Here is a 25068-nt window from a genome sequence, read left to right as displayed (position 1 = left end):
GGGGTCTTCAACCTTGGCAACTTTAAGACTTGTGGACTTCAACTCCCAGAATTCCTCAGCCAGCTTTGCTGAAGTTGAAGTCCAGAAGTCTTAAAGTTGCCAAGGTTGGAGACCCCTGCTTTAAAGCACAGGAAGGAAGGGTTAGGATAGGAAGGGTTACTAAAAAGTGGCCAGGCAGTTCCCATGGTAATTACATTTGTGAACTGTTGTTTATGCACACTACTTAATGTAGTTTACATTGATACAGATTTTTTCATTTAGAGTAGGTCATTGCATTGCCTAATTTACAGCTTAAATCCTTGAAATATTTCCTATGTTTAAGTAGAAAGCTTGATTCTCTTGTTTCAAGTAGCTGTTCTGTACAGCATCTGCTTAAGTAACAAAGTCTCTTTCATTAGTGATCTGTGAAGTTGAGAATTGGGCACTCAATGACTCTTCATCTCCCAGTGGTTTTAAGAAGTACTGAAATTGGCATACAAGAAAGCTGGGAATGTTTAGACGTCAAATACAATGGCTTTGTTCACACACCATGCTAAGTGACATGCACTGTTTCAACAAGGTTGCTAAATAAGCTAGAATTGGGTTTGGAGATGAGGAACATAGTTTTGGGTTGTCTGACCAATTCCTGGTTTCTCCCCACTCTTTTTTTTTATAGCTGTCTTGCATTACTAGATGATTAGAAGTTTGTTTGGGTGCAAAATCAAACTTGAATGATCCAGGAAATCTCAAACAAGTCATCTTTCTCATAAACAAATATTATACTAAATCATATTTGCAATAGATATACCTCTTACTTATGGTTGTTATGATGTTTGAATCTGGTCATTGGATTTACTCAACAAATCATAGTGAAAACAAACCTTGATTTGCCTGATATGTGAATTCAACCATATCAGTTGAACATGCTGAACTCCCACAGTTATTCTTCAATCAATAATAAACAATATTAAATAGTCGTGTAATACAGGGTATTAGTGAAACAAAGAAGTTAGATTGTATTGTACTGAACGACAGAACATAGAAACTCTTTGAATGTGACATAATCTTGTACTATTTAAGTAAAGACCTATGGGCTGTTTCAAAATTCTCCCCTCCCTTTAGACTACTATTCTATACTATTACCTTCCTGGCTGATCTATCTTAATGTTTCAGTCATACTTCCTATGCTAAACAACATACAAAGTAAAAGTTAGAAAAGAGTAGGATTACACTTTTCTTAATTCAGAGAGTAAAGAGAAAAATGCCTGTTTGAAAATCATTAAATTCTACCTGGCATGTATTTTCATATCTTTAATGATGAACCTGCTATATTCCAAAGACTTAACTTACATATTACATGTATAATATGATTGTAACTGTGGATGGTTCCAATGCTGTTTCAATAATATATGGATTTTTATATGACAGTAGATGCTACATCAATATCACGAGCTAAAAATGAAGTGCAAATTTGTTTTGTGATATACGCAACATCTTTGAAAAGCTTCAGTGTTTTGCTGAAGTTTTATAAAGCAAATATGGATTTGACTTCAAACACTTGCAGGAAAGGAAGTGTTGCTACAAGGTTGCTGCAGCTTTGAAAATATTTTTAAAAATAATATTTAAAAGTATTAGATGCATACTTTTTTGAATAAAGATTTTTGTGTACTGGCAATTAAGTATAGGCTCTATACAGTATTTAATTATTTAAGTTTATTGGCCACTCATTTCCAGTGAACTCTGAGCTGTGCACAAAACGAAGGCATAACAATTGCTGAAAATATTAAAAGAGACAGCCCTGTCTACCATGCTCTAGTAACAAAATCCATGAAACAAAACACAGGCAATTAAACAAATAACAAAAGGTAACTAATGCCCTTGAAGCTCTTGCTTGACTGCAGCAGGGTCATCTTGAAGTAGTTCTCTCTTTTCTTGTAACACTCCAAATGTTCACAGCTTTAGAAATCCTCATTACATGCACAAAATGTATATTGTGAAACTGGTTTATGTGTAAGGAGCTGTAGAAGAATGAAAATTGATAATATTTTGTTTCATACCTGCACCTTACACCTTTTGAAATGTCCTTGCTATGGAGGTGCACGCTGTGGTAAAAATAGTGAACCTTTTGGAACTATCCATAATCTGTCAGGACTGTGACCTGCAGTTTCATTAGAGCTTTATCTAAGCCCAATTAATAGATAAAGAGAGGATTAAAGAAATAATACTCAAACATTGTAGTGTGTCATGTCTTCATTGACAGATTCAGGCTTTGTTGAAAGATGTATATGAAGCCCTAGGATAATCAGCTCTCTTAGGGCGACAAGTTCAGTCAACTGTTCTGATCAACCAGATATCAATCAAGTGTCATAGGTAATCCAAGGCCTCCGTTAATCCACTATCAGGAAAATAGTACATAGATGGACAAAATACAACACCGTCCCCAAATGTTAAGAGCCTGTAGTACAGTGGACTAAAGCACTGCTATTAACAGATTAACATCTGCTGCTTGCAATTACTGCAAGTTCAAATCTCACCAGGCTCAAGGTCGACTCAGCCTTCCATCCTTTCAAAGGTAGGTAAAATGAGGACCTGGATTGTGGGGACAATAAGCTGACTTTGTATAAATATACAAAAGTATGAAGGCTATTGCTTAACGCATTGTAAGCCGCCCTGAGTCTCCGGAGAAGGGCGGCATATATATATGGACCCTATATATATATATATATATATATATATATATATATATATATATATATATATATATATATATTAAAAAAGGTCATCCAACAAAATCACCCCATGTTCAATACTCTAAATAATTCTAAGGTCATAGGGTCCGTAGGATACTTCTGTATTATATGATATTAATGGCCACAAGGAAAACACTGCAATGGTGAGCATGGCAGGTACCACTATTGTCCAGAAAGCATGTTGTTACACATTTTAAACTTACCAGAGATCAGTAGGCCTTTGGAACAACACTCTGTTCCAGATGAGATGAAAGTGAGATGTTTTGACACTAATGAAAAAATATTATATTTGCAGGGAAAATAAATTAGCTGGTTTCCAGCTAAAGAACTCACCTCAGCTCTGAAGCATTGCAGTGGGAATGTTTTGGGTTGTTTGGAATTTAAATGGCTCACAGTCTTTGAGGTAACAGCAAATTCTACAAGGGAGCATCTAGATCAGTGAGCTGAAGCTTAAATGAATCTAGGTCATGTAATATGACAGCAGTCCTGAACACCCAAGTAAATCTTATTACACAGTGGTTGAAACAGAATAAATTTCTCCTTTTGAAATGGCTGAATCAAATATCTGATCTTGACCCAAATGGAATACATACATCAGGGGTGTTAAAGTAGATTTCATTGAGGGCCACATCAGGGTTCTGTTTGACTTTGGGGGGGCAGGTGTGTGCGGCCAGGGAGGGCGTGGCTACCCCAATGTCACTCCTGTCGGGGGCGCCTGTGGTGGCCCAAGCGCTCTACCAGTGAAAACAGACTCCCAAGCTCCGTTTTCAACTGCCACGGCCTCCTGCAACTCTCTGCCAGTGAAAACATACGCGGCCCTCCCGAGCTATGTTTTCACTGGCAGAGGGTTGCAGGAGGCCATGGCAGCCGAAAACGGAGCTTGGGAGCCTGTCTTCACTGGCAGAAGCACCGCGGGCCGGTCCTTTGTTGCTTCCAGGGCGGCTCTGTGGGCCAGATCTAAGTACCCTAATGGCCAGATCCAGCCCCGAGATCTTGAGTTTGACACCCCATGACATACATTGTGGCATGACCCAAAGGGAGAGATTCATGTAAGACAATCTTGCTTTAATTTAATGAGTTAAAGCAGTTCTGTAGAGGGAAATGGATCAAAATACCTCTAACTGCTAACTGGTGACAGGGATGGTAGAAAGGTTCGCAACTTTCTCTCATCACTGTTGTCAGTTGTGGCTGTAATTTTACTTCACAAAAATGATAACCTTGTTTTTAGCAAGTGCATTGTTTTTACAGTGCCATAGATGTAGAGAATCTGTATATTCAGATGAGTCTCATAAATACTTACACATAATATGTTTACATTCATTTACATAGTATGTGGGAGTGATTTTGTTATTGTCTCTGTGGCATAGTAATTGTTAATTGCTACAGAATTTTTTTAATGTGCTGTAAATTTAGAAATATCTTTAAACCAGATCGTTTTCTTCAATCTGATGTTCTTTAAATGTTTGAATTACAAATCCCATTATTTGTAATATGTTTCAGGCAAATACCGTGGTGTATGACAGATCTTCCCTTAAATGGCTAGCAATACCTATTGAGTAAAGCCACCTGCAAATTGTGGAATTTTATTTGGTTTAAAAATAGTTTTCTCTTCATGTTAAACCCACCCTTAGACTCTAAACTATGTCAAGGGAAAGAAATCCTTAATGAAGGAAACATCTCATTTGAATAGAGGCCAAGAATTGCCCTCCTAAAGGAGAAACATAGAGAGAGAAATGAGACACAACTTGTTTTTTAATTATTTATGTGCTAATGAGTTGGCAACCTGTCATGCTATTTCATAGCATTGAATGCTGCTAACCTCCAGGTGTACGTACATTATCCTGCATTTGGGCAAAGATTTTGAAGACTGTTCTATATCTGATGTTTACTAAACAAAATTTTTCAGTGATTATAAGAAGTCAAATTAATTTATTTATTGTGAAAAAGCAGGCTGTTTTTTTCCTAGAAGGACAGTTGCTTGTTTTGAACTTTTACACAATAATATTTTCATAGATTTGGAGACATAATATTGGTGAATGCTATCATCATTTGCAACAATATTAAACAAAGCATCCTGAGCTGGAATTAGATGTTACAGGAAAATGTGGGAAGCAACCATCTGATACATCACCTCTTTTTTCTGCCCTGGAAACTTCTTGACAAAAAATGTAGTCATGCTATCATTTCTTTTCCCCTTAACAATAGACGAGGTTTAAATAATAGTATCTCATAACATATATTCCAATCCAAATATTAAATAGTGTGGAGATGGCATATACTATTTTCATATTAACTTCAAAATAATTTTTTTACTGTGGTGACTCTTAAATTCACTGTTTAAAATTTTGCTTTGATTTTAATCTATTTATTTTCTTTATTCTGCACCCTCTAGGTAAAGAAATTAAAGGATTTCAGTGGCGATCTATCAAAACTATGTCAAGCAGATTCATTTATGTATATGCTAATCCAGGTGCCAAAGTAAGGAAATGTTCAATCCTTGTTATTCACCCTAAATTCACTATTTCTTGCATCACAATTCTAAAATTTATTTTGTTTATTTTCAGCTATTCCCTGCGCATTGAAGCAATGGTGTTAAAAAAAGAATTTTCTCCATCATGTACTTCACTGCAGAAAAACATGACAATTATAAAAATGGCTACAAAGGGTAATTAAACATGCTGCAGCATGCATTAGGATCTTGTTTTTCTTAGCAGGTTAATCAACTAACTAGAGAGATGAGATCTGGAATTTCAGGTACCTATTAGCTATTTAAAGAAGGAAGCTAGCTCTGACACATTCCATAAGGGTGTGTGTCGCCATGTACATATGTTATCAATCAAGTGTGTATGTTTGTGTATAACAATTTTTGATGTATTCTGAAGTTGATAGAATCATTTCCCCCTTTTTCTATTTTCCTGTATTCTGATTTTGCTTTTCTTAATATCATATAATTTTCTTTTCCAAAACTTTGCATAACACTGAGTTTTCTAATAATCTTATTAAATCTTGGGAACAGCACAAATGTGCGTTCATTTTTCCTTTATGCATTATTCATTGTTGTAATGCTATTATGTCTGAGTAATGGTGCTTAATTTATCGAAATGAAAATCATTGTGTTGTGCAGATAGGTAGTCACTGGTTTTAGACTAGTGATGGCTAACCTTTTTGCCATTGCGTGCCAAAAGCGGGGGGAGCGCGGTGGGGTCACACACATGTGTGCCCACATCCATAATTCTATGCGCCGCGTCCCTGTGCTCCCCCCATTTTTGGCACATGATGGCACAGTGGGCCCGGTAGGCCCGTTTTTTGCTCTCCCCAGGCTCCAGAGCCTTTCTAGGAGTCTGGGGAGGGCAAAAACGGCCTTCCCCTCCCCCCCAGAGACCGGAAACAGTGTGCTTCCTGACTTCTGGTGGGCCCAGAAGGCCTGAAAATCAGCTGGCTGGCACACGCATGGGTGCCGGAGCTGAGCTCGCGTGCCCACTGATATGGCTCCATGTGCCACCTGTGGCACTCGTGCCACAGGTTCGCCATCATGGTTTTAGACCAATACTAAAGCTACAGTACGTTTAGTCATGGTTTATTGAATAACTTTATGACATGACTTCCTAGTGCTGATAGTGAATAACTTAAAAGAAGCTGGATTCCCAAAAAGCTAAACTATAGTTTGCAAATCACAGCGATTGCCAAATCTTGCACCATATAAATCACAGTATGAATTAGAAAAATATATGAAACCACCCAGTGATTCTTAAGATCTAATCGTGTTGCATTTCTCTGATCTCTGTTGCTGATTGGCAGAAATACTTACCCTGGCTTAAATCTGTTGTGCTACTTGGACATTTATTGGGCTGAGGAATGATTCTGTCTGACCATTAGCTATGCAGAAACATCTAAATGCATAGGGGTTCCTCAGGTTACTCTAGTTAATCAGCCTCTGGCAATTTCCAATATGTTGGTCCTCTGACTATAAAATATGTAATTTCACTTAGAGTAGAACTTTCCCATTAGCAGTTGGCCTCTTGACATCTGACCTAAAAGGACTGTGGTGTGCCATAATTCATTTTTCCTTCTGCATATCCCTTCATACATGGAACTCATTGTAGCCCAGATTGACAAACATTATTATAGGGGAATAAATATTTAATCCAGGGAAATAATATTTTAGATGTTATTTTCCACACATCTACTTAAAAGGAGCATTTGCACAAATTGAGACAAATTCAGTTTGGAATTTCTAATTATGGCGTATTTGTTTATAAAGCTAAGGACTAGTATATATTATGCAAAACTTTGATGTTAGATGAACAATTTATGTTTCCATTTTTCCATTATTCATTTTAGCCTAATGTATGAGATTACTATGAAGGAATACAATACAAATAGTCTGAATTTTTTTGAAGTGGGAAAGCCTTACATTTTCTCTTACTCATGACCAGAACAACACAATATTATTGTAACTTGAAGACTGATTTGTAAAATGTAATGGCCCTGTCTTGTAAAATACACTAATTGATACTTTCTAGTTACTAGATTTTCTTTCAGGTTTCCAACACATGGCCCATTTTTCACATCCTTTTATAGTTTCCGGTCAGTTTGATTTGCAATGTAGGTGGTCACATTTCAAGTTCTGCTCAAAATCTTTTAATCCATGCCACGGATGAAAAGCACTTCACAAACAAAACAGTGGCTGGTGAACTGGTGCAACTTGCTACACTTACCTGAACCTTACTTCTTTCAGTGAGGATTATCAAATTGTGGCAGTTTTAAGATTTTTAGTTTAGGTGAATTCAAGGTGTTGTATTCACCTTTAAAGCCCTTCATCACATGAGACCACGGTATTTCAGGAAGTGTCTTGCCCAATTTATGGCTACCTTGGAAACATATAGGTAATTCCAAAGAAAAGGGTGCTAAATTATAATTATTTAAATTTATTATTTTTTAAATGTATTAGCACCCTTCTCCAGTGTACTCTAGGGGTTTACTAAACTAAATATAATTAAAATGAAATGAAAACCAGCAAAAACATTAAGTTAACAGTCAGTCCAGATTAAAATATTCTTCTAACAAAAGCATCAGCTCAGCTCAGGAACCAAAACCAGGTTTTTAAGGCTTTCTGGAGCCCCATATGAGAGGGTGTCACCCTAATTTCTAGAAGAGGGATGTTCCAGAGGGTGGAGGCTGCAACAGAGAAGGTATGCTGCTTCCTAGGATTACCAAGATGGAAGTACTTGATACAGGAGACCTGGAGTCCACCCACTCTGATGGGAATGTACTGGGCAGGCAGAAACAGTTGGAGATAAGCAGTCTGCCAGGTATATAGGCCCTATGCATACAAGGCTTTATAGGTAATAACCAGCACCTTGGATTGCTCTTAGAAGCCAAACACCAGCAAGTGCAGCTTACATAACAGTGACAACACATGGGCACATTGAAGGGCACTGCTTGCACCACTGCATCTTGGTGCTTCTGGGTGATCTTTAAGGGCAACCTCATCTAGAATACACTCCAATAATCCAGGCGTGGGAAATGATTATGGCACGAATGACTTTCTGATGGTTCTCCTAATTGAGGAAAGGGATCAATCGTGCAAAGGCCCTCCTGACCACAGCTGCCACTCATTCTTTGAGCAGTAGCTGTTCATCCAGGACCTCTGAGTTGCACACCAGTACTGAGTGGGGAAATGCAGCTCCATCCAAGACCCAATATCCTTGACGTAGGGGGGTCCAAACAACCACAACTACTCAGCCCTGTTAGGACTGAACTGAAATCTGTTCCACCCCATACAGACCTTAACAGCTTCCAGACACTGGGTCAAGGTATTGAATGCTTCACCTCTGCTATTCGGGGGTTGAGATGTAGAACTGGGTATTATTACCATACATACTAATGATACCACACCCTGAACTGGTGGAAGACCTCACCCAGTTTCATGTAAATGTTGAAAACAAAAAAGGAGAACATTGAGCCATGACATGAGGGTCCTTGAATGTGTGTCTCCCATTTTTCTACCATCCAACAACTGCTGTTGAAGGAGATGAACCACTAGAGCACAGTGCTTCCCAATCCCAACCCCCACAACGAGTTTAAAAAAATACTGTGGTCACAGTATCACACCTTCCAATACCCCCACCCACTCCCAAATTCTCATATTTAGAAGACCCTATTAAATGGCATAAGCTGTAGCAAAGAAGATGGAGCCTAAAAGTTTTGCTTTCCTTGTCTGCTGTGCAGAGGTCCATCCTATAGAGTACAACTTCAGAGTTCAGAAGAAACTTTAAAGAAAAACTATTAGCCAAGGATCGACCAAAGAAGGCAGCTGATAAGGTTTTCTTTAGCTCCAGCTAAAAAAAATATTTGTTTATTATATTTATTTTTGCCCAAGAATTAGATTTATATCCCCTCCCTAAATTAAGCTCTACGCTTTTACTTTTAGCGTAGCTTCCTCTAAGAAAAATAAGATAAATTGAATGTGCAAAGTATAGATTTTTTTTTTTTGCTTCCTAAACAAATGCCCATTGGATAATACTTCTTGTGTCTTTTTCTAGAGCTGATGTGCTGTGAAGAGTTGCATGCCATATTGCACTTGGTGCTTCAGGCTGGGAATATTATGAATGCAGTAAGTGGATTAGCCTCTTTGCAGATGGCGAGTAGGGCAAAGAATTTCAAGCATTGTGGATTGACTTCCCATATCTCTTCTGCCTCCCCCTCCGCTCTTCTGCATAGGGAGGCTGCGCTGGCAATGCAGTTGGCTTCAAGCTATCCTCATTACTCAAGTTGGCAGATACAAAAGCAAACAAGCCTGGGATGAATCTGCTTCATTTTGTTGCTTTGGTATGTAAATTGCCGTTTCTGAGATAACAAACTATAGACAACTAAGCAGAAGGAATAGGTAATGGATAGGATATTATTATGGGACAGATAGGGGCTGCAGAATCGAGGAGCAAATTGTTTTTTCTAATCCTTGCTCAGTTTGTTATATGCTCCTGAGAATCTAAAATTTAGTATTCATTTTAGTGATTTTGTTAATATTTCCCTGCACACTGGTTTAACAGCTAATTTGAAGTATCCAGAGGGAGGACAAAAAAGAGATTAAGCAGGAAATGTTGTACAGACAGTCCTCAACTTACAATAGTTCATTTAATGAAATTACAACGGTGCTGAAAAAAGCGACTTATGACATTTTTCATACTTACAACCATTGCAGCAATCTCATAGTCACGCAATCAGAATTCAGACGCTTGGCAACTAACTCATATTTATGACAGCTGTAGTGTCGGGGGGGGTGTCACGTGATCATCTTTTGCAGCCTTCTGATAAGCAAAGTCAATGGGGAACCAGGTTCACTTTAACAACCGTAACAGCTGCAGTGATTCACTTAACAACTGTTGCAAGAAAGGTCTTAAAATGGGGCAACAGAAATTTTGGGCTCAACTGTGGTCGTAAGTCCAAATACAGGACTACCTGTTTTCGTTTTCAGAAAAGGCATTAGTATGCGGCCTTTGTCTAATGGTCTTCCCTACTGCAAAATGATTGTATTCAGTGGTAGACTATACGCAGTCTTTCTAAACATGTCCACAATTAAGATTGAACCTTATCAGTTTTCTTAAATGAAGTTTTGAAATACACAGTCTCCAGGTTTAAAGCAGGAAACCTCTTAACTGCCGTGGTGAAACATCCACATTGATTGCTGTTGAATGAAATGAAATGTTACTGGGGGTTTTGTCTATTTCAGGAAGCCCAAAAGAAAGATAAAGTTCTTCTAACCTTTTCAGAAAAATTGCACCATGTTCATGAAGCAGCAAGGTAAGTAAGAAAACTGTAAACATTGGGTTATTTTCTTCACAGAGCGTTTAAATTGGTATGCAGAGTTTGGGCATGAAAATTTGAGTTCTAAAAAAATATTTCCTATAGATTGTTTTCATTTTCACAGCAAAAAGAATGATATATGCAGCTTTCCTGTTTAGAGGTTGAATGCAGCGATTTTTAAGGGGGCTTTTTGTGGCGGTTAACTTACTAAAGCTTACTGAGTTATACTTATAAACCAATTGAATGGGCTGATTAAAGTTAGGTTTAGTGTAACAATCATATTATTTAACAGCTTGCCATCACTGTATCCTTCCACTTAAGAATCAGAATCGTAACACTCCTATTACATTGATGCAAATACATTGACTTGTGTTGTGAACGTCATGGTGCAACTTAATGTTGACTGATGATTTGCTTAATTAGATTCTGTCTGTTCACTAATGTGTCCTATTAGCAAATAGTATGTTTTAAGTTGTTCACATTTCAATGGGGAAGTGCTCTTTTCCAAAGTAGACTGAAATTACTGTTTTTCTGCAGGATATCCCTAGAAAATATTGAAACTGAACTTCACTCCCTGTCATCAAAGACAAAATCTTTAAAGGATAGTATTCGCCGGGACACAGAACTCTTTCGGCAGATGGAAGGATTCCTTCAGGTTTGTCAAAATATGTCTGTTCTTTATACATGTATATATTGAGTTGCATAATTTAAATTCAGTTGGTGCGCTTAACAAATAATAAACCCCTTGTTTCTCTTTTTCAGTGATAATCTTGCTAAAATTCTGTAGGCATTTTAAGAGGTTGCTTTTCACAGTCAAAGCGACTTAATTGTTAATTGTTGTCCTGCAAGGGTATGCTTTCTTAATTTGTGTGAAATGGTTGTGTCAAGTGCCTATTATTCAAGCAGTGCTAACTGGTTGATCAATGGTATTTCCTGCCCACCCACTTTCCTCTGCTTGCGGAAAAAATAATGGTTTGAAAAGGCTTCTTTTCTTAACAAATATTACCACTTCAGTATGGAAGCTGATGGTTGTTGTTTTTTTCAGTAGCTTTGAGCTGATGTAGTCTGAAACTCAGTAGAAACATTTAATTGCACCACTGTTTCAATTTGATGAAAGCCAAGTAGTATAATGCTTAAGGCAATTGAACCTATCCGTTTGCCTTTATACTGGTGATCAAAGCATTCTTTCCTACAATCTCAGATTTTATTTGTTAAAAGTTCTTCCATTATAGACTATCTTAAACATCCTGGTTTTAAAAAGTCTGTTTAGTATTTTATTCATTATTTCTATAGAAAGGACAGAATAGTTGAACAACAGGAATTAGCGTCTTATTGATTTTCTAAATTAGTAATTAGAGTAATGCTACCCTAATGTGTCTCAGATAAGATGTTGCTTTTCTAATATTCATTAGTATATTCTAATCAGTCTGATGTCCTACTGGATTTTATAAACTCAAGAATTTTTACAATTGACATCATGCTTCTCAGATTAGTCTTATAAAATGAGGCTTTCTGAGATAAAGAATTAATTTACTTCTAGGAGAATGAAGCACTGATTTTAGTCTATAACTTTTTATGAATAGCATTTTTATGAATGCTTTGTTTTGCTGTTTTATGAGTAATAGCTACTAAAACTATTAACATTTACATTGGATAGGGTTGACTCTTATGTGTCTTTTCTGTCATTCATATAATTTAATTTGTTGCTTACAATGTTCGTATATGTAAGGCAAAACCTACTTAGAGCCTTTGTCTTAATTAAGATCCCATGTTATCTAGTGATATTATAGTTAGGGACATAATTTTATGACCATTTTACTGTAGTTGTTAAGTGAATCCAGCTTTCCCAATTGACTTTGCTTCTTGGCAAAGGGACTCAGAGAAGGTTGCAAAATTATGATCACATGCCCACAAGATGTTGCAATCATCATAAATGTGAATCAGTTGCCAAGCATTCGAATTGTGACTATAGAGTTACCGTTGTAACTGAGAACAGGTCATAACTAACTTTTTCTGAGGTTGTCATTATTTGAATTGTCATTCATGAATGGCCATAAATCGAAGACCACCTGTAGTTAATTGAAACACCCATTGTTGTGTAGGTCCAATAAGAGGCCAAATTCACGTCTTTGATGGTATTTACATTATGTTAGTTTCACATAACACATTAAATATACACATTAAGTAAAGTTTCTGAAAGTATTCTAAATTATATGAGAAAGTAAAATTTTAAAAAGTTGACAATACTTATTATTACAGAGTAGATAAATGGAAAATTATTTAGAGTGAAGTTTGGTTTTATCAAATCAATGGTTTGCAACTTTCCCTGCTTCCCTTTCCAAGAAGCAGTCAATTGGGAAAGCTGGATTCACTTAACAATTGCAAAAAAAAATGGTCACAAAATTAGATCCCCAAGTATAATATCACACTATTGTTGGAAGAAATCTCCTTCTGGTTCTGCTCCAAGTGGGGAAAAAGACACTGGAAACATGGAGACTGCTTGGAAAGATGGTTTAATGGTGGACAGGATCACATGGCTTGAGTTCCTGAACAGAAAAGGGCAGATACAGTAAATCCTCGGGTTTTTATGCTCTCTCTGGTTTTGCATTTCTTGGGGCCCCAAAAGAGTATCCTGATTGGTTGTCAGATTCTCAGGGGGTGGGGGGTCTTAGCTAGCCTTGCTGGCTGATGGTCACATGTGCTTTCCAGGTCACATGTGGTGAGTTTTGGTTGCTAGATGGGGCCCATTGTGTTAGTTTCTGTTGCTATTGTGTTGCAAATGTCCTTTGACAAAGGATTGGGTTTTCTGCCTCTGGTCCATTAACAAAGGGTGGGGGGGGCAGGAAGGTGGGAGCTGCTTTGTCTGTAAAATATGCTTCTCCATTTCTCATCCAGGGAAATATAATATTCTGCCTTTTTAATATTTCCCAAAATATTTCATTCTTCTAGGAAAGGGGTGGGTGCTAACCTCCTACACTATAATATCACTAAATGCATGAGATCTTAAAACAAAAGCTTTAAGTAGGCATTACCTTCTATATCTGAACATTGTAAGCAACAAATGCAATTATATGAAGCACAGAAAAGGAACATAAGTGTCAAACCTATCCAAACTGACAATTTATGGTTTAGCCTTTGACTATTAGATATTATAGTTTACATTGATGACAGCTGCCAACTGTCATTACATACTGCTGTACTTCATTGGTAATAGTTATTATTATTATTATTATTACAAATGATTTTGTATCACCTATTCAGTATTGAGAAATGTTTAAGTTTTCCTAATGTCCTTGTTAATCTTCTGTTGGCATCCTGAGTTTGACGTGTAGCTGATAAGAATTTGATCCCTGAATTGAAGAAACATTTACCTTTGCAAAGCAGCTTCTTTGCCCACACAAAAGTGTGAATCACTAAGTAATTCAGGCAAAGCAAAGGGCATCAAGTCTCTTTATAAAGTAGAGAAAGAAATGAAGCATACTGTATATTATATGTAATATGTCAGAAAGCAAATGATCAAACAATAAAAGAGATTGATTACATGTGAGACTTGAACAATAGAAAATGTTGATTCTAGATAACATTCCAAAGCAAATTTATGGGTTACGTTATTCTTTTCCAGCCGACTTTGTATCTTTCTTAAAATTTGAAAGTGTATTCAAGGACTTTCAGAATACACTATTGTTTAGTACTGAAAAGACGAGTTTTTGCATACAAAAATAAATTGCCTTGACCCAGAAGAAAAATACATGTTTTCCTGATGTTAAAAAGAGGCCTAGACTGCCATATTAAAGGTGCTAATACTACCTTTTAAAATGCTAATACTGAAGCCTAAAATTTGAGGCAACAGACATATAATTTTCATATTAATTTTAATTAGACTAATTCCAGGTTTGGGTCTCCCTTTATTTTAAAAATGCATCTAATATAATCTTTCCTAAAAATGCTGAATGAATAACTTGATTTAAAAATCTACTCATTGTGACTCATAAACAACCTAATAAGAAAGGTGGAGCCAATTTTTCATACTCTTTCTTTAGGTTATCTTCATAACTGCTTTGCTGAGTGAAATAGCTTTTTTTTCCTTTTTGGATAACTGATGACTTTAAGATAATCTACCTTTCTTAGAACAGCATTTATATATCTCCATGCCTTTTAACCTTCAGGCTTTCCCTTTCATTTTGTAAGCAATCCCTAGTGCTGCATAATGGTCTGAGCTCCTGTTACTTGTCCCAGCTTCTGCCAACCTAGCAGTTTGAAAACGCGTGAAAAATGCAAGGGACATTTGGTGGGAAAGTAACAGCTTTCCGTGCACCTTTGGCATTTAGTCATGCCGGCCACATGACCACGGAGACATCTTCAGACAGCGCTGTCTCTTCAGCTTTGAAACGGAGATGAGTACCGCCCCCTAGAGTCGGGAACAACTAGCACATATGTGCGAGGGGAACCTTTACCTTTACTTTACCTTCATCAAATATCTGTTACTGGTTGTCTGTTAAATTGGATCTGCGTTTGAAACCCAGTGTTCCAAAGGGCTCTATTAATCACAAGAACAAATGCTGAAGCTCTTGATACATAGAGGAGGATATTGTCTGCTTATATCCTCAGGGATAATTTCAGATGAGATTTCATGGTTGGATATCTTGTGCATCATTGTCGATGAAATGAAATATTTGCCAGGAAAATAATGAGCATGTACTATATTCCATTTCTTTCATAGAGAAATATTCTGTAACGGAATACTAGTGCTTTCAATCAATAATTAAAATTATTTATATGGCAAGATACAATATATTTATTTCACGCGTTTATTGCTTATTTCGGTGTTTAGGGGCTTTCTCTCTTTATCATTTCACTGAACTGAGGGGAACGGGAAGACAGCTCTTTAGGGATCTGTGTTGTGTGAAGAGAAGTATAATATGTTTGATTAATTTCTGAATGTTGAATACTGTTGAATACGGAAAAGTGATATTATTGCCCATAAAGTGCCCACTTACTCTACTACTGTTTTGTATAAACTTGTATTGCAGGTTTGTGCCATACTTTAAAAAAAAAACAACCTGCAAAACCTGTTTGACTGGCAGGATAAAAAGTTATATCTAGACCAAGGTGACCACAGCAACTGTTGTGCCAATGCTATAGTCTGGTTCTGAAATTAGCAACTGCATGCATAGCACGTAAGAAATAATCATTAATTGATGTATTTTGTTTTTATTTAAAGTTTGCTATTAAAGAATTAAAAGAACTCGACCATTGGAAACGAGAGCTGATGAAAGAAGCACACGCCCTTATAGACTTTTTGTGTGAAGACAAAGAAACTATGAAACTGGAAGAATGCTTTCAGATCTTTCGAGATTTTTGTTTAAGATTCAACAAAGCTGTTAAGGTAATAACAACTCCAAAACTCAGAAATATCTATTGGCCTTAAATGATCATGCTGCTTTATTACTAGGTGATCTCAGGCGATCCTTTGAGTCAAATAATGCTTGACACCCTTTGGGGCTACCAAAGAGCCATGTTCTCTGTTCTCTCATCCGTCTTTGCCTGCCCTGTCCTGATTTGTATTTCTTACCCTTGCCAAATTCCTGAAAGAGCTATTTCTGCAAAACTCAAGATCATAAAGTTCTTGGAGTACATAATACATATGTGTCCATACAAATATATGCGGCTATGGTTATGGTTCCTGACAAAACCCCTCAGATGCATGGGAATAATGTGTATTTTTTAAAGTATTGTTACCCTTTATTCATTCATTTATTAATTTATATTGCCACCCAATCATGAAAACCATACACAGATTAAAAACAACATCTTTTTTTAAAAAACAAAACATATTGCACATGAGGCAATTTCATCCATCCAAAGCAGGGGGAAAAAACCCAGACAATCTTTGGCTGAAATGGTATAAGGTTTCCTCCAAAGTTGCTTTGAAGAATAGCTTGATTCCCTCTTCTTTGTGGCAGCCCCTGAGATATCTAACCACTGCTATCATGTCACTCCTAGTACTTCTTTTCATTAAACTAGACATACCCAATTTCAGCAACCGTTCTTTGTATGTTTTAGCCTCCAGTCCCTAATCATCTTTGTTGCTCTATGGACATGTTGACTTGAGTAAGACCTTGTGGTCCAGGAATGGGCACAACTGGCATACAAGATAAATTTGTGCAAAGGTTTTCACAACTACAGCTATTGCCTGTTCTTCACTCAGGAGCCATATTTTAAGGAAACCCCCAGAATGCACATTGTATCTGTTTAGGGCATATAATCCCATCCAGAAACAAAATTAGAAATTCTTTACATCCAGGTGGTCCTAAAATCATCATTCACTCAGTTTTGCTAGGGTTGAACTTGAGCCTGTTTTCCCCCATCTAGATTCCCATGACCTCCAGTCACTGAGATGTAAGATCAGAAGCATTGCTTGAATGCCCAAGCATTTAAATGTATTACTGGGAATTTATATTTATTGCTGATAATACTAACCACTTGCAGGTATTGGAACATTCTAGAGTTTATAGAAATGTGTTTGGTGGTAGCCCTGCAAAAAGTTTGTCATGTGGCTGGGCATGGTTCCCGCTGAACGCCATTTGTTTATTCTTGACCTCCAGAGCAGTATCACATTCACCTTTGAGCTCCTTCTTCCATAAGACTTGTTTAAATTATAATTTTATTTTATTTACTTTGTTTCATTGTTAATCATGATCTCAATTCTCATGGATACAGGAAAATTGGCTGTGTCTTTCATTTATGTCGATATTCAGCTTTTGGCTTTAGGGTCCTGTCAGCACTGCAGGAATAATATATTTATTCAATTTAGGGGCTGCCCAAGTCCTAAAAGTTCTCTTCTAATTGACTGCACTGATGACCTACCTCAGTTTACCTTCATGTGAACTAGGGAAAGGCTTGTCTGAAATGTTTTCTAAAGGTGTCTTGGCGAATGGGGCTTATACCTATTTACCCCAGCTTTTCATTAAGTAGGCTTTCCTTCTATCCTTCAAGGACCTTCTGTCCTCTAAAGCCATACTTTGTCGATTATATCAGACAGTTCTGTAGCAGTCTGGTACAAAAACAATCAAGATAGCACAAAATATGCCCCTTTTCTGTACCTGATGTTACAGATATACTATGACACATCACTAATTCCATTTTCAATATTTTCCACTCACCTGCCAGACCAGATCCATCTTATATGTTTCTGATCTTTCTCATGCTGATTAGAGTCCTGGCAAAAATCAGCAAGTCAAAATGAATGCTTGCCACACTTTAGTGATTCTGACAATCTTGGTTCACCTCATTGTTTTGTGTCACCTTTTAAGAGTAGCTCCACCTGCTAAACTGCCCTTGCCTATTTTTCACTGTCAAGGTCTTCTACTAGATTTTCTTTCCTCTTCTTTTCAGCTTAGAGCAGAGGCCTTCAAACTTGGCAGCTTTAAGACTTGTGGACTTCAACTCCCAGAATTCTCCAGCCAGCTAAACTATGCTGGCTGGAGAATTCTGGGAGTTGAAGTCCACAAGTCTTAAAGCTGCCAAGTTTGAAGACCTCTGGTTTAGAGTATTTACTTTTGCAATCCCTTTGCAGTGAGATTGAACAAGTTATACTGCCATCTTGTAACATTTCCACCAGGGTTTTCTGGGAATTTTTGTAGACCTCTTTCATAGACAGCAGATCAACCCTTTACAATAGCATGGGCTATTTTGGTTTTTCTTCTCCAAGTAAAACAACAGTTTGGCTTTTCCATTAGTAAAATATATATTTGGTTGCTGTTTGATTGTTTTTTTTAATTTGTAAGGAGGTAGTTGCCATTTTTTAAACTCCCAGATTTAAATGTTTGGGGAAAGGCTTAGCATAATTCTATCCCCCACCTACCCGTCTTCTGACATGGAGCTTCTCTTTCATTCTCAGTGTTAGTTTCAGCACCCTATGATCATATAGCTACCAGTTTATCTTATTTCACATTTGTTATATTGGACAATCAGTCCTTAATCCATTTTTTTTGTTAAATTAGACATAACACTGTCTACCTTTTACAAATCTCTAATCTCTTTTGGAAACATAATTTTATTCACCAGAGGTCTGTCATGCTTTTACTGAATAATATGGAAATGTTCTCATACCTTTTAATGGCCCTTGTCTAAAAACTGTGAACTTTTTCCTCAATATTTTTCCAAATGGTAATCATAATCAGCTATCCAAAATTGCTTCTTAACAGCAATGTCAACATCAGCAGCATCTTCTAGCAGCATCTTCTAGGGTGTTCTCTTTATGTTACATCAGTGATGGGTTGCTACCAGTTGGCACCAGATCGGGCGAACTGGTAGCAGCGGCATCAGGAGGCTCCGCCCACCCACTTCTGCACATGTGCAGAAGCGCCACGAGCGCACACACACACAAGCAAACCGGTAGCAACGGGATTTGAAACCCGCCTCTGTGTTACATGGATATATGGGCTCATCCTCCTTCATCATCCAGTATTACAGGTTGCATCTTTGATCTCAAGGATAACAGTCTCTTGAAAGGAGCCCCTCTCTTCATTTACCTTACGGCAACCAAACTCCCTTTCAAGTAAGACACCTACCTATGTCTGTGTATCACAGACATAATGATGAAGAATTACAGTTCTTTGAATGGTTATATGTGCATTCACACATTTCATCCTCCAACTGACTTGGTTTCAAAAGATCTCTCAGATCTGCTGTTTCAGTCTTAGAATCTGAACGGGTTTAATGGAAGTTATATGTGTGGAATAGAGCATCTATCAGATGTTTTTACAAGATGTAGAAATGTGTTAAATGTGCAAATATGTAATCACATGTGTGGATGCCCAGACGACCACTACCAAACCTATAGATACATGAGAATTATCAATGCTTTCCAATTTTGTTTGTGTGAAGTGTAGACTGGTGGAAGGGCATTGTTTTACTTGCAAGTAATGGTTTTCATTATAGTGTTTTTATGGCACAGAAAACCCAGTTTTTTTAAAAAAGGCAAGAATCACATTGCCGTATCATATTAAAAGCATTTAAATGCTTTATAAAAGAAAACAATATGGAAACAATGCTAAGTATACTGAAGCATACTGAAGCATTATTATCCTACCTTGTACTTAAAATGTGTTCACATTCATAGTAAACTTATTCAAATCTGGACATGAATTTTACTGTTTGCTTTGACTGATTTGCTTATGTTTTCTTAATATATTAAATGACAACTTTAGAATTCTGGACAATATTATGACTGAGTTGAATGTTTAAAGAATGCTTGAGCATAATGGAATAAAATTTGAGGAGCATATAATAACCCACTTGCAGTTAGGCCTACGTACTTACAATGAGACATCCACAAAACATTTATTACACCATTTTGTATTCTGACAGAAAATTATTACAGTGCTACTTTGTTTTTAAAAAAATCAAGGACAAAGATGGGGTACAGGTAAGGAGGATTAATATAAGGGAAAATTTAATGTAAATAAGTAATTAATTCCATGATTATAAATATGTATTTTCTGAACAGGAAAACAAAGAAAGAGAGGCTCAGCAACTTCAGCAACTACAGCGACTTAAAGAGCTGGAGGACAAACGCCGGTCGTGGGTTGCTGCAGATATCAGTGCTTTTGGCAGAAGCAGTAGTGAAAATGATGTTGGTATACTAACAAAGCGAGGACTCGAAGAGTTTTTACCCTTTTTGCAACAAAGACCCCAAAGTCCTTCTTACAGAAATACCAGCACAAGACGCTCTCGACATTCCTTAGGTGTGACTGCAGAAAGAGAACTCTTTACTTTCCTGGATACCTCAAAAGAAGAAGATCCGAACAAGTTTAACAGTCTTCCTCGTGAACATCCTTGTCCAACAAGACCAAATGTAGCATGGTCAGAAAATAAGGCGCATGTGGATGTCAGTTTCACCCATTTGCACTTAGACCAAGGTTCCAAAAACAAGGGCTACAATCACCAGTTTTTCCCATCTCAGGCTCAACATGTAGAAGATACTTCCCATGATAACCTCTATAGCAATCAAGAGAGGTCAAATAATGACAAGTATAGGTTCGATGTGCCTTGTGTGGGATCCAGTGATGCAGTTCCTTGGGACCTATCTATGGAAGAACATGAACATATTCCAAGACTGCATAAGTTCGACTCTCATGAAACCAATGATATAGAGGATTCATCTCCAGTTCATTTTGTGGCTGGAATGCAAGGCTTAGATACTCAGGATGGTCCATTACACTCTCCTGGCATTACAGGAAATCCTTCCAATAGAGAAAAGACTCATACAATTGAAAATTCTGCCAAAATGATGAGTTATGTTAATGAAGCTCTGGAACCTGATAATGATAGCCCCATCTCTTCAGATGGTAGCATTTCAGGGACTAAAACTCAAGGACCAGTTTTCTTTGAATCAGATTTTGAATGTTCATTGACACTTGATCTCTCAGAAGAAAACAGTTCAATGCTAGGTGGCAATAAAATCGATAACAAAAATGGTGCTAACTCCCCTTATATGAATGAACTGCAAACTGGTGATAATGCCATCTTTTCTAATGATAAATCTGACGGCAGCAATAAGTCTAGTTTTCCAAAGGAGAAATCGGTAAGGAGCAAAGACGCATTAGGACCAAAGAGAAATTCCTTGAAAGAAAAAACTTCAGGTACCACAAAATCCAACACTGCCTCTCCAAATCATCCCAGACCTGTGAGAACTCTGAATTCATCAGAAAATGCAAGCATGAGAAAAGTTGTACCCATCTCTAGGTCCACTAAACCAGCATCTCCCAGTTGCCCCAAAAAACCAGAGGTTAAGCCTGCATCTCGAGACACGGCTGTAGCTGAAACACGTCTGTCACGGCGTAACTCTGTCCGGGGTATTGTAGACGCAGCGCCAAAACCTCCGTATCGGCAGAGTATATCGGTAGAAGAGCCCAAATTTCAGCATGGAACTTCAAATTCAAGCGGTGGCCATTTTGAGAAGGAACCGCTTCAGCATAAAGGCTCTTTCAAAAAGCCAAGCTGCAAACCAGTCAGATACGTTCCCAAGTCAAAAACTGATGAAACAAAAATGTGCCGCTCCTTGAACAAATCTCAGAGCCCTGTGGATGCTAACAAAAGCACATCTGTCACAGCTCCCAAGGCACCGGCTCCTGTTCCAAGTTTTGCAAGAAATACAGTGGCCTCTTCGTCAAAATGCGCAAAGGTGGATTTGCCCCTCCCTTCCAGAGCTCCACCTCTCACAAGGTCTTTGTCTCAAAGACTACCTCGAATGAAAGTAACAGCCGCCTTTGATGAGTCTAACCCAAAGGAAAACAGTGGAGGCACACTGAAAAGAGCCAACAGTGCTAAAATTATGAAAAGAAACACTGACAACAGTGACCTTCTTAGTGTTAAAGCAGACCCTATGCCAAGGGAACACATAATTGAAAAATCAGGATCCCTTAAATGCAAAGATGGGAGTCAAATTACAATTGGGAAACTATTCAATCACTTCTAAAACATAAAAGCATTTGTATCATTTGGCAATATGGAATGTGAAAACCAGGTTTCTCAGCACTAACTATTTTTGTCATGAAAGATTCTAAACAGTCATGCTGTATTTTATTATTCGATAGAAACTAAGGTACCTTGTGCGAATCCTGAGGATGCCTGAATTGAATGTATTTCAAAACTACTGTGATGGAATAGCTGTAACTAAGATCCCTTGTCTTGGGGAGATAGTACCTCTTCAGGAATTTAGCATGCTAAAACTGATTTCCTCAACTTAGTGTTCTGCCAGACAAGAACTCATCTCCAAGTTAGCTGGCTTGAGATGAGATGAACTAGAGTTAATTACATGTAAAAAAAAACCATATTGCAAAGTCGGGGAAGATTGTGTTGACAAATTCTTTCATGCAATTAAGGCAGGGAATTCAGAATTAGGAATTATGGCCAGTTGTTGTATTGTCACTGCTTTTCTGAGAATGCAGTCCTGAACTTTTTTTTTTTTTTTGCAAAAAGTATGAAAAATACACATAGATCATTTTAAACACCAGAGTTCAAGAATAATTGTGTCTATTGCAGAGTCCATTGCTGGCAATTGGACACATGGAATTTCTGGCCTACTAAATGATAAAAATTGAACACTGCTGGCTTTGGAAGGGGTGTGACCATAACTTCATCTAAAGAATATACAGCATGTCTTCAGTTGTGTGTGTGTGTGTGTGTCTTTTGGAAGGAGGGAAAACTCTGCTGGGCAGAATTTTTATTCTCCATGACTGTAGCAGAGCTGCCTTGCATGTACAAATAGAATACTAAAAGGAATGATTGGTGTTGAAATTAGTTGGTTAGCTGGAAGCCATGGCTCTCAGAAACCACAAGTAGTAGTTAGAAAAATGTTTATGGTTGATTTGGGTTGTCTCAGTCATGTGCAAACTTGCCAGCTTTAGGTATACATAAGTGCCATATTTATGATACCTATCACAAATGCTGCAGCTTGAAACCTGCAAGGGATATAACCTTTTGCAGAGCACTTTTCCTATCAGTTCTGGTTTCTATTGATTTTTAACTATGCCACTTACTTGAATTGCTGCTCCAGTTAAAAGCCTTCAGTTTCCTGATGCCACTTTCTTTTAAAAAACAACTAGGCTTGAAATGTGCAAATTTTCTTTAAGTATGACAAAAGGCTCTTTTGCCTCAAGTGTGGGTTTTAACATTCCTTTTTAAACTTCACTTATAGGGGCGTGTGTGTTTGTGTGTGTGTGTTAGTATGTTAGTGTTAGAGAAATAGTTCACTGCATGAGAAATAACACCAGATCAGACTAAGATACAGAGAATGAGGAAAAACCTGTTAATGTATATTTTGCATTCTCCTTGGTCTCTTTCCAAATAAATATCGGGCGGTAAGGTTTATAGGGAAAGTGGCTACTCAGCCTCTTCATTTAAGCAGCTGCCATTTTATTCATTGATGAAATATTGTGAAAACGCAAATAATAATATTCATATTTGGGCAAATAATGATAGTTACCAAGCCATGTTTTTAGCATTTTTAGCATTCCCACTCTTTCTTCTATATGTACATCAGTCCTACATAATTTGCCCAGACACCGAACGATTGAAATGAATAATTTTACAATTTCAGCTCATGATATTGTGTTTTTCTGTGACTGAATTGTTGTTGTTTTTTTTAATCCCCAGCTTGTTTGCCAAAATGCCATCAAGTGTATAGTTGAGCCACCATTTCAGTAGAATGGCTGGCCAAACTTCCTTACGGTAAATGCTCTTTGAATGGTATCACTGCTTTTGATTTTAGCAGGTTCTTGAGTTCTCCTTTCTCCATAGATAAAATGCAGTAATCTGTCCTTTTGGCTTTACTTACATCATTTTATACTCATCTGCAAAAGCAGGTGGTGGATTTTTATTACCTTTTGATGGTAGTGATCTTAAAAAGAGAAAATAATTTAAATGTTACATGTTTGGAAACTGTAAGTAAATTTCTATATAAAAGTATATGTAAAAATGAACTGGATGTATTTAATGGACCATTTATACATTTCTGAGTTTATCTTGCTAGTTTAATAAAGTTCCCATTTATGGGATTTGTGCTATATGTTTCCATTCTTCCACTGCAATTTTGCTTAGCATTTTGGTTGGTATTCCAGTTAAGAACCATGGTGGAAAGATTAATCATAAAATGCCTTGAAAAAAATTGATACGTTAAGTGATAAATTGACCATTTTACATTCAGCATTTAAGCTACTCTAGCACTAGCACTTAGACTTACTTACCGCTTCATAGTGCTTTATACAGCCCTCTCTAAATGGTTTACAGACTCAGCATATTGCCCCCAACAATCTGGGTCCTCATTTTACCGACCTTGGAAGGATGGAAGGCTGAGTCAACCTTGAGCCTGGTGAGATTCGATCTGCCAAACTGCTGGCAGCCAGTGATCAGCAGAAGTAGCCGGCAGTACTGCACTCTAACCACTGCGCCACCACGGCTGTGTGAAGCTAGATAAGAGATGTCCAAGGCAAGAGTGCCCAATGCCTGTCTTCTTCTTCTTTTTTCTTTTCTTTTCTTTTCTTTTATTGAAAAGATAAACAATGGATAACAATGCAAATAAAGCACAACCAGAGAGAGATCAATGGTAAATAACATACAGGCTAATAACTATAACTGTACTATGTTAACAGTAATTGCAACAATATAAGCAAAAAAAACCCAACAACCCCAAAAGAACCAATGCCTGTCTTCTGACCCTAAGGAATAGCCATCTTGGACTATCCAGTGTTCCTGCTTCTTGCAAACCACCAGTGCTCTTGTAGAAGAGTCCCTGGCAGGATATAAGAGCAACCATCCATAACTCAGAATTGAATAAAAATTTAAGAGGTGCTTAAGCTTAGAGTGCAAATACTACTCAAGATACCATATTCTTTTAGAAAAATTATAGTCTGGATGCAGTATTTTCCCTTCTAGTTTGAGGCTTAGGTTGCCTTATGAATATGTAAAAATTGACAAGTCTGCATTTGCCTTTGCATTTGTTTGTATTCACTTAGAATATTTTATCTAT

At 37.4% G+C, this 25068-nt stretch overlaps 1 protein-coding gene across 2 annotated transcripts in view; it reads left to right on the top strand.

Annotated features, from left to right (window-relative positions):
* Positions 1 to 24106, top strand: part of FHDC1 (FH2 domain containing 1) — a 54192-nt gene extending 30086 nt beyond the window's left edge. For both annotated transcript variants that reach the window (XM_034401442.3, XM_034401443.2), the window contains exons 5-12: positions 5122 to 5207; positions 5294 to 5394; positions 9275 to 9345; positions 9453 to 9560; positions 10462 to 10532; positions 11073 to 11190; positions 15757 to 15921; positions 20047 to 24106. In XM_034401442.3, coding sequence (XP_034257333.2) covers positions 5122 to 5207; positions 5294 to 5394; positions 9275 to 9345; positions 9453 to 9560; positions 10462 to 10532; positions 11073 to 11190; positions 15757 to 15921; positions 20047 to 22017 — 2691 coding nt within the window. In that variant the 3' untranslated portion in view covers positions 22018 to 24106. The remainder of the gene's footprint in view (positions 1 to 5121; positions 5208 to 5293; positions 5395 to 9274; positions 9346 to 9452; positions 9561 to 10461; positions 10533 to 11072; positions 11191 to 15756; positions 15922 to 20046) is intronic.
* Positions 24107 to 25068: the final 962 nt, after the last annotated feature.

This window comes from Pantherophis guttatus, chromosome 8, assembly GCF_059756535.1.
Source record: "Pantherophis guttatus breed Tessera chromosome 8, ASM5975653v1, whole genome shotgun sequence".
Lineage (NCBI taxonomy): Eukaryota > Metazoa > Chordata > Lepidosauria > Squamata > Colubridae > Pantherophis > Pantherophis guttatus.
The sequence above is the reverse complement of the archived record's forward strand: the minus strand, read 5'-3'. Positions and strand labels throughout refer to the sequence as shown.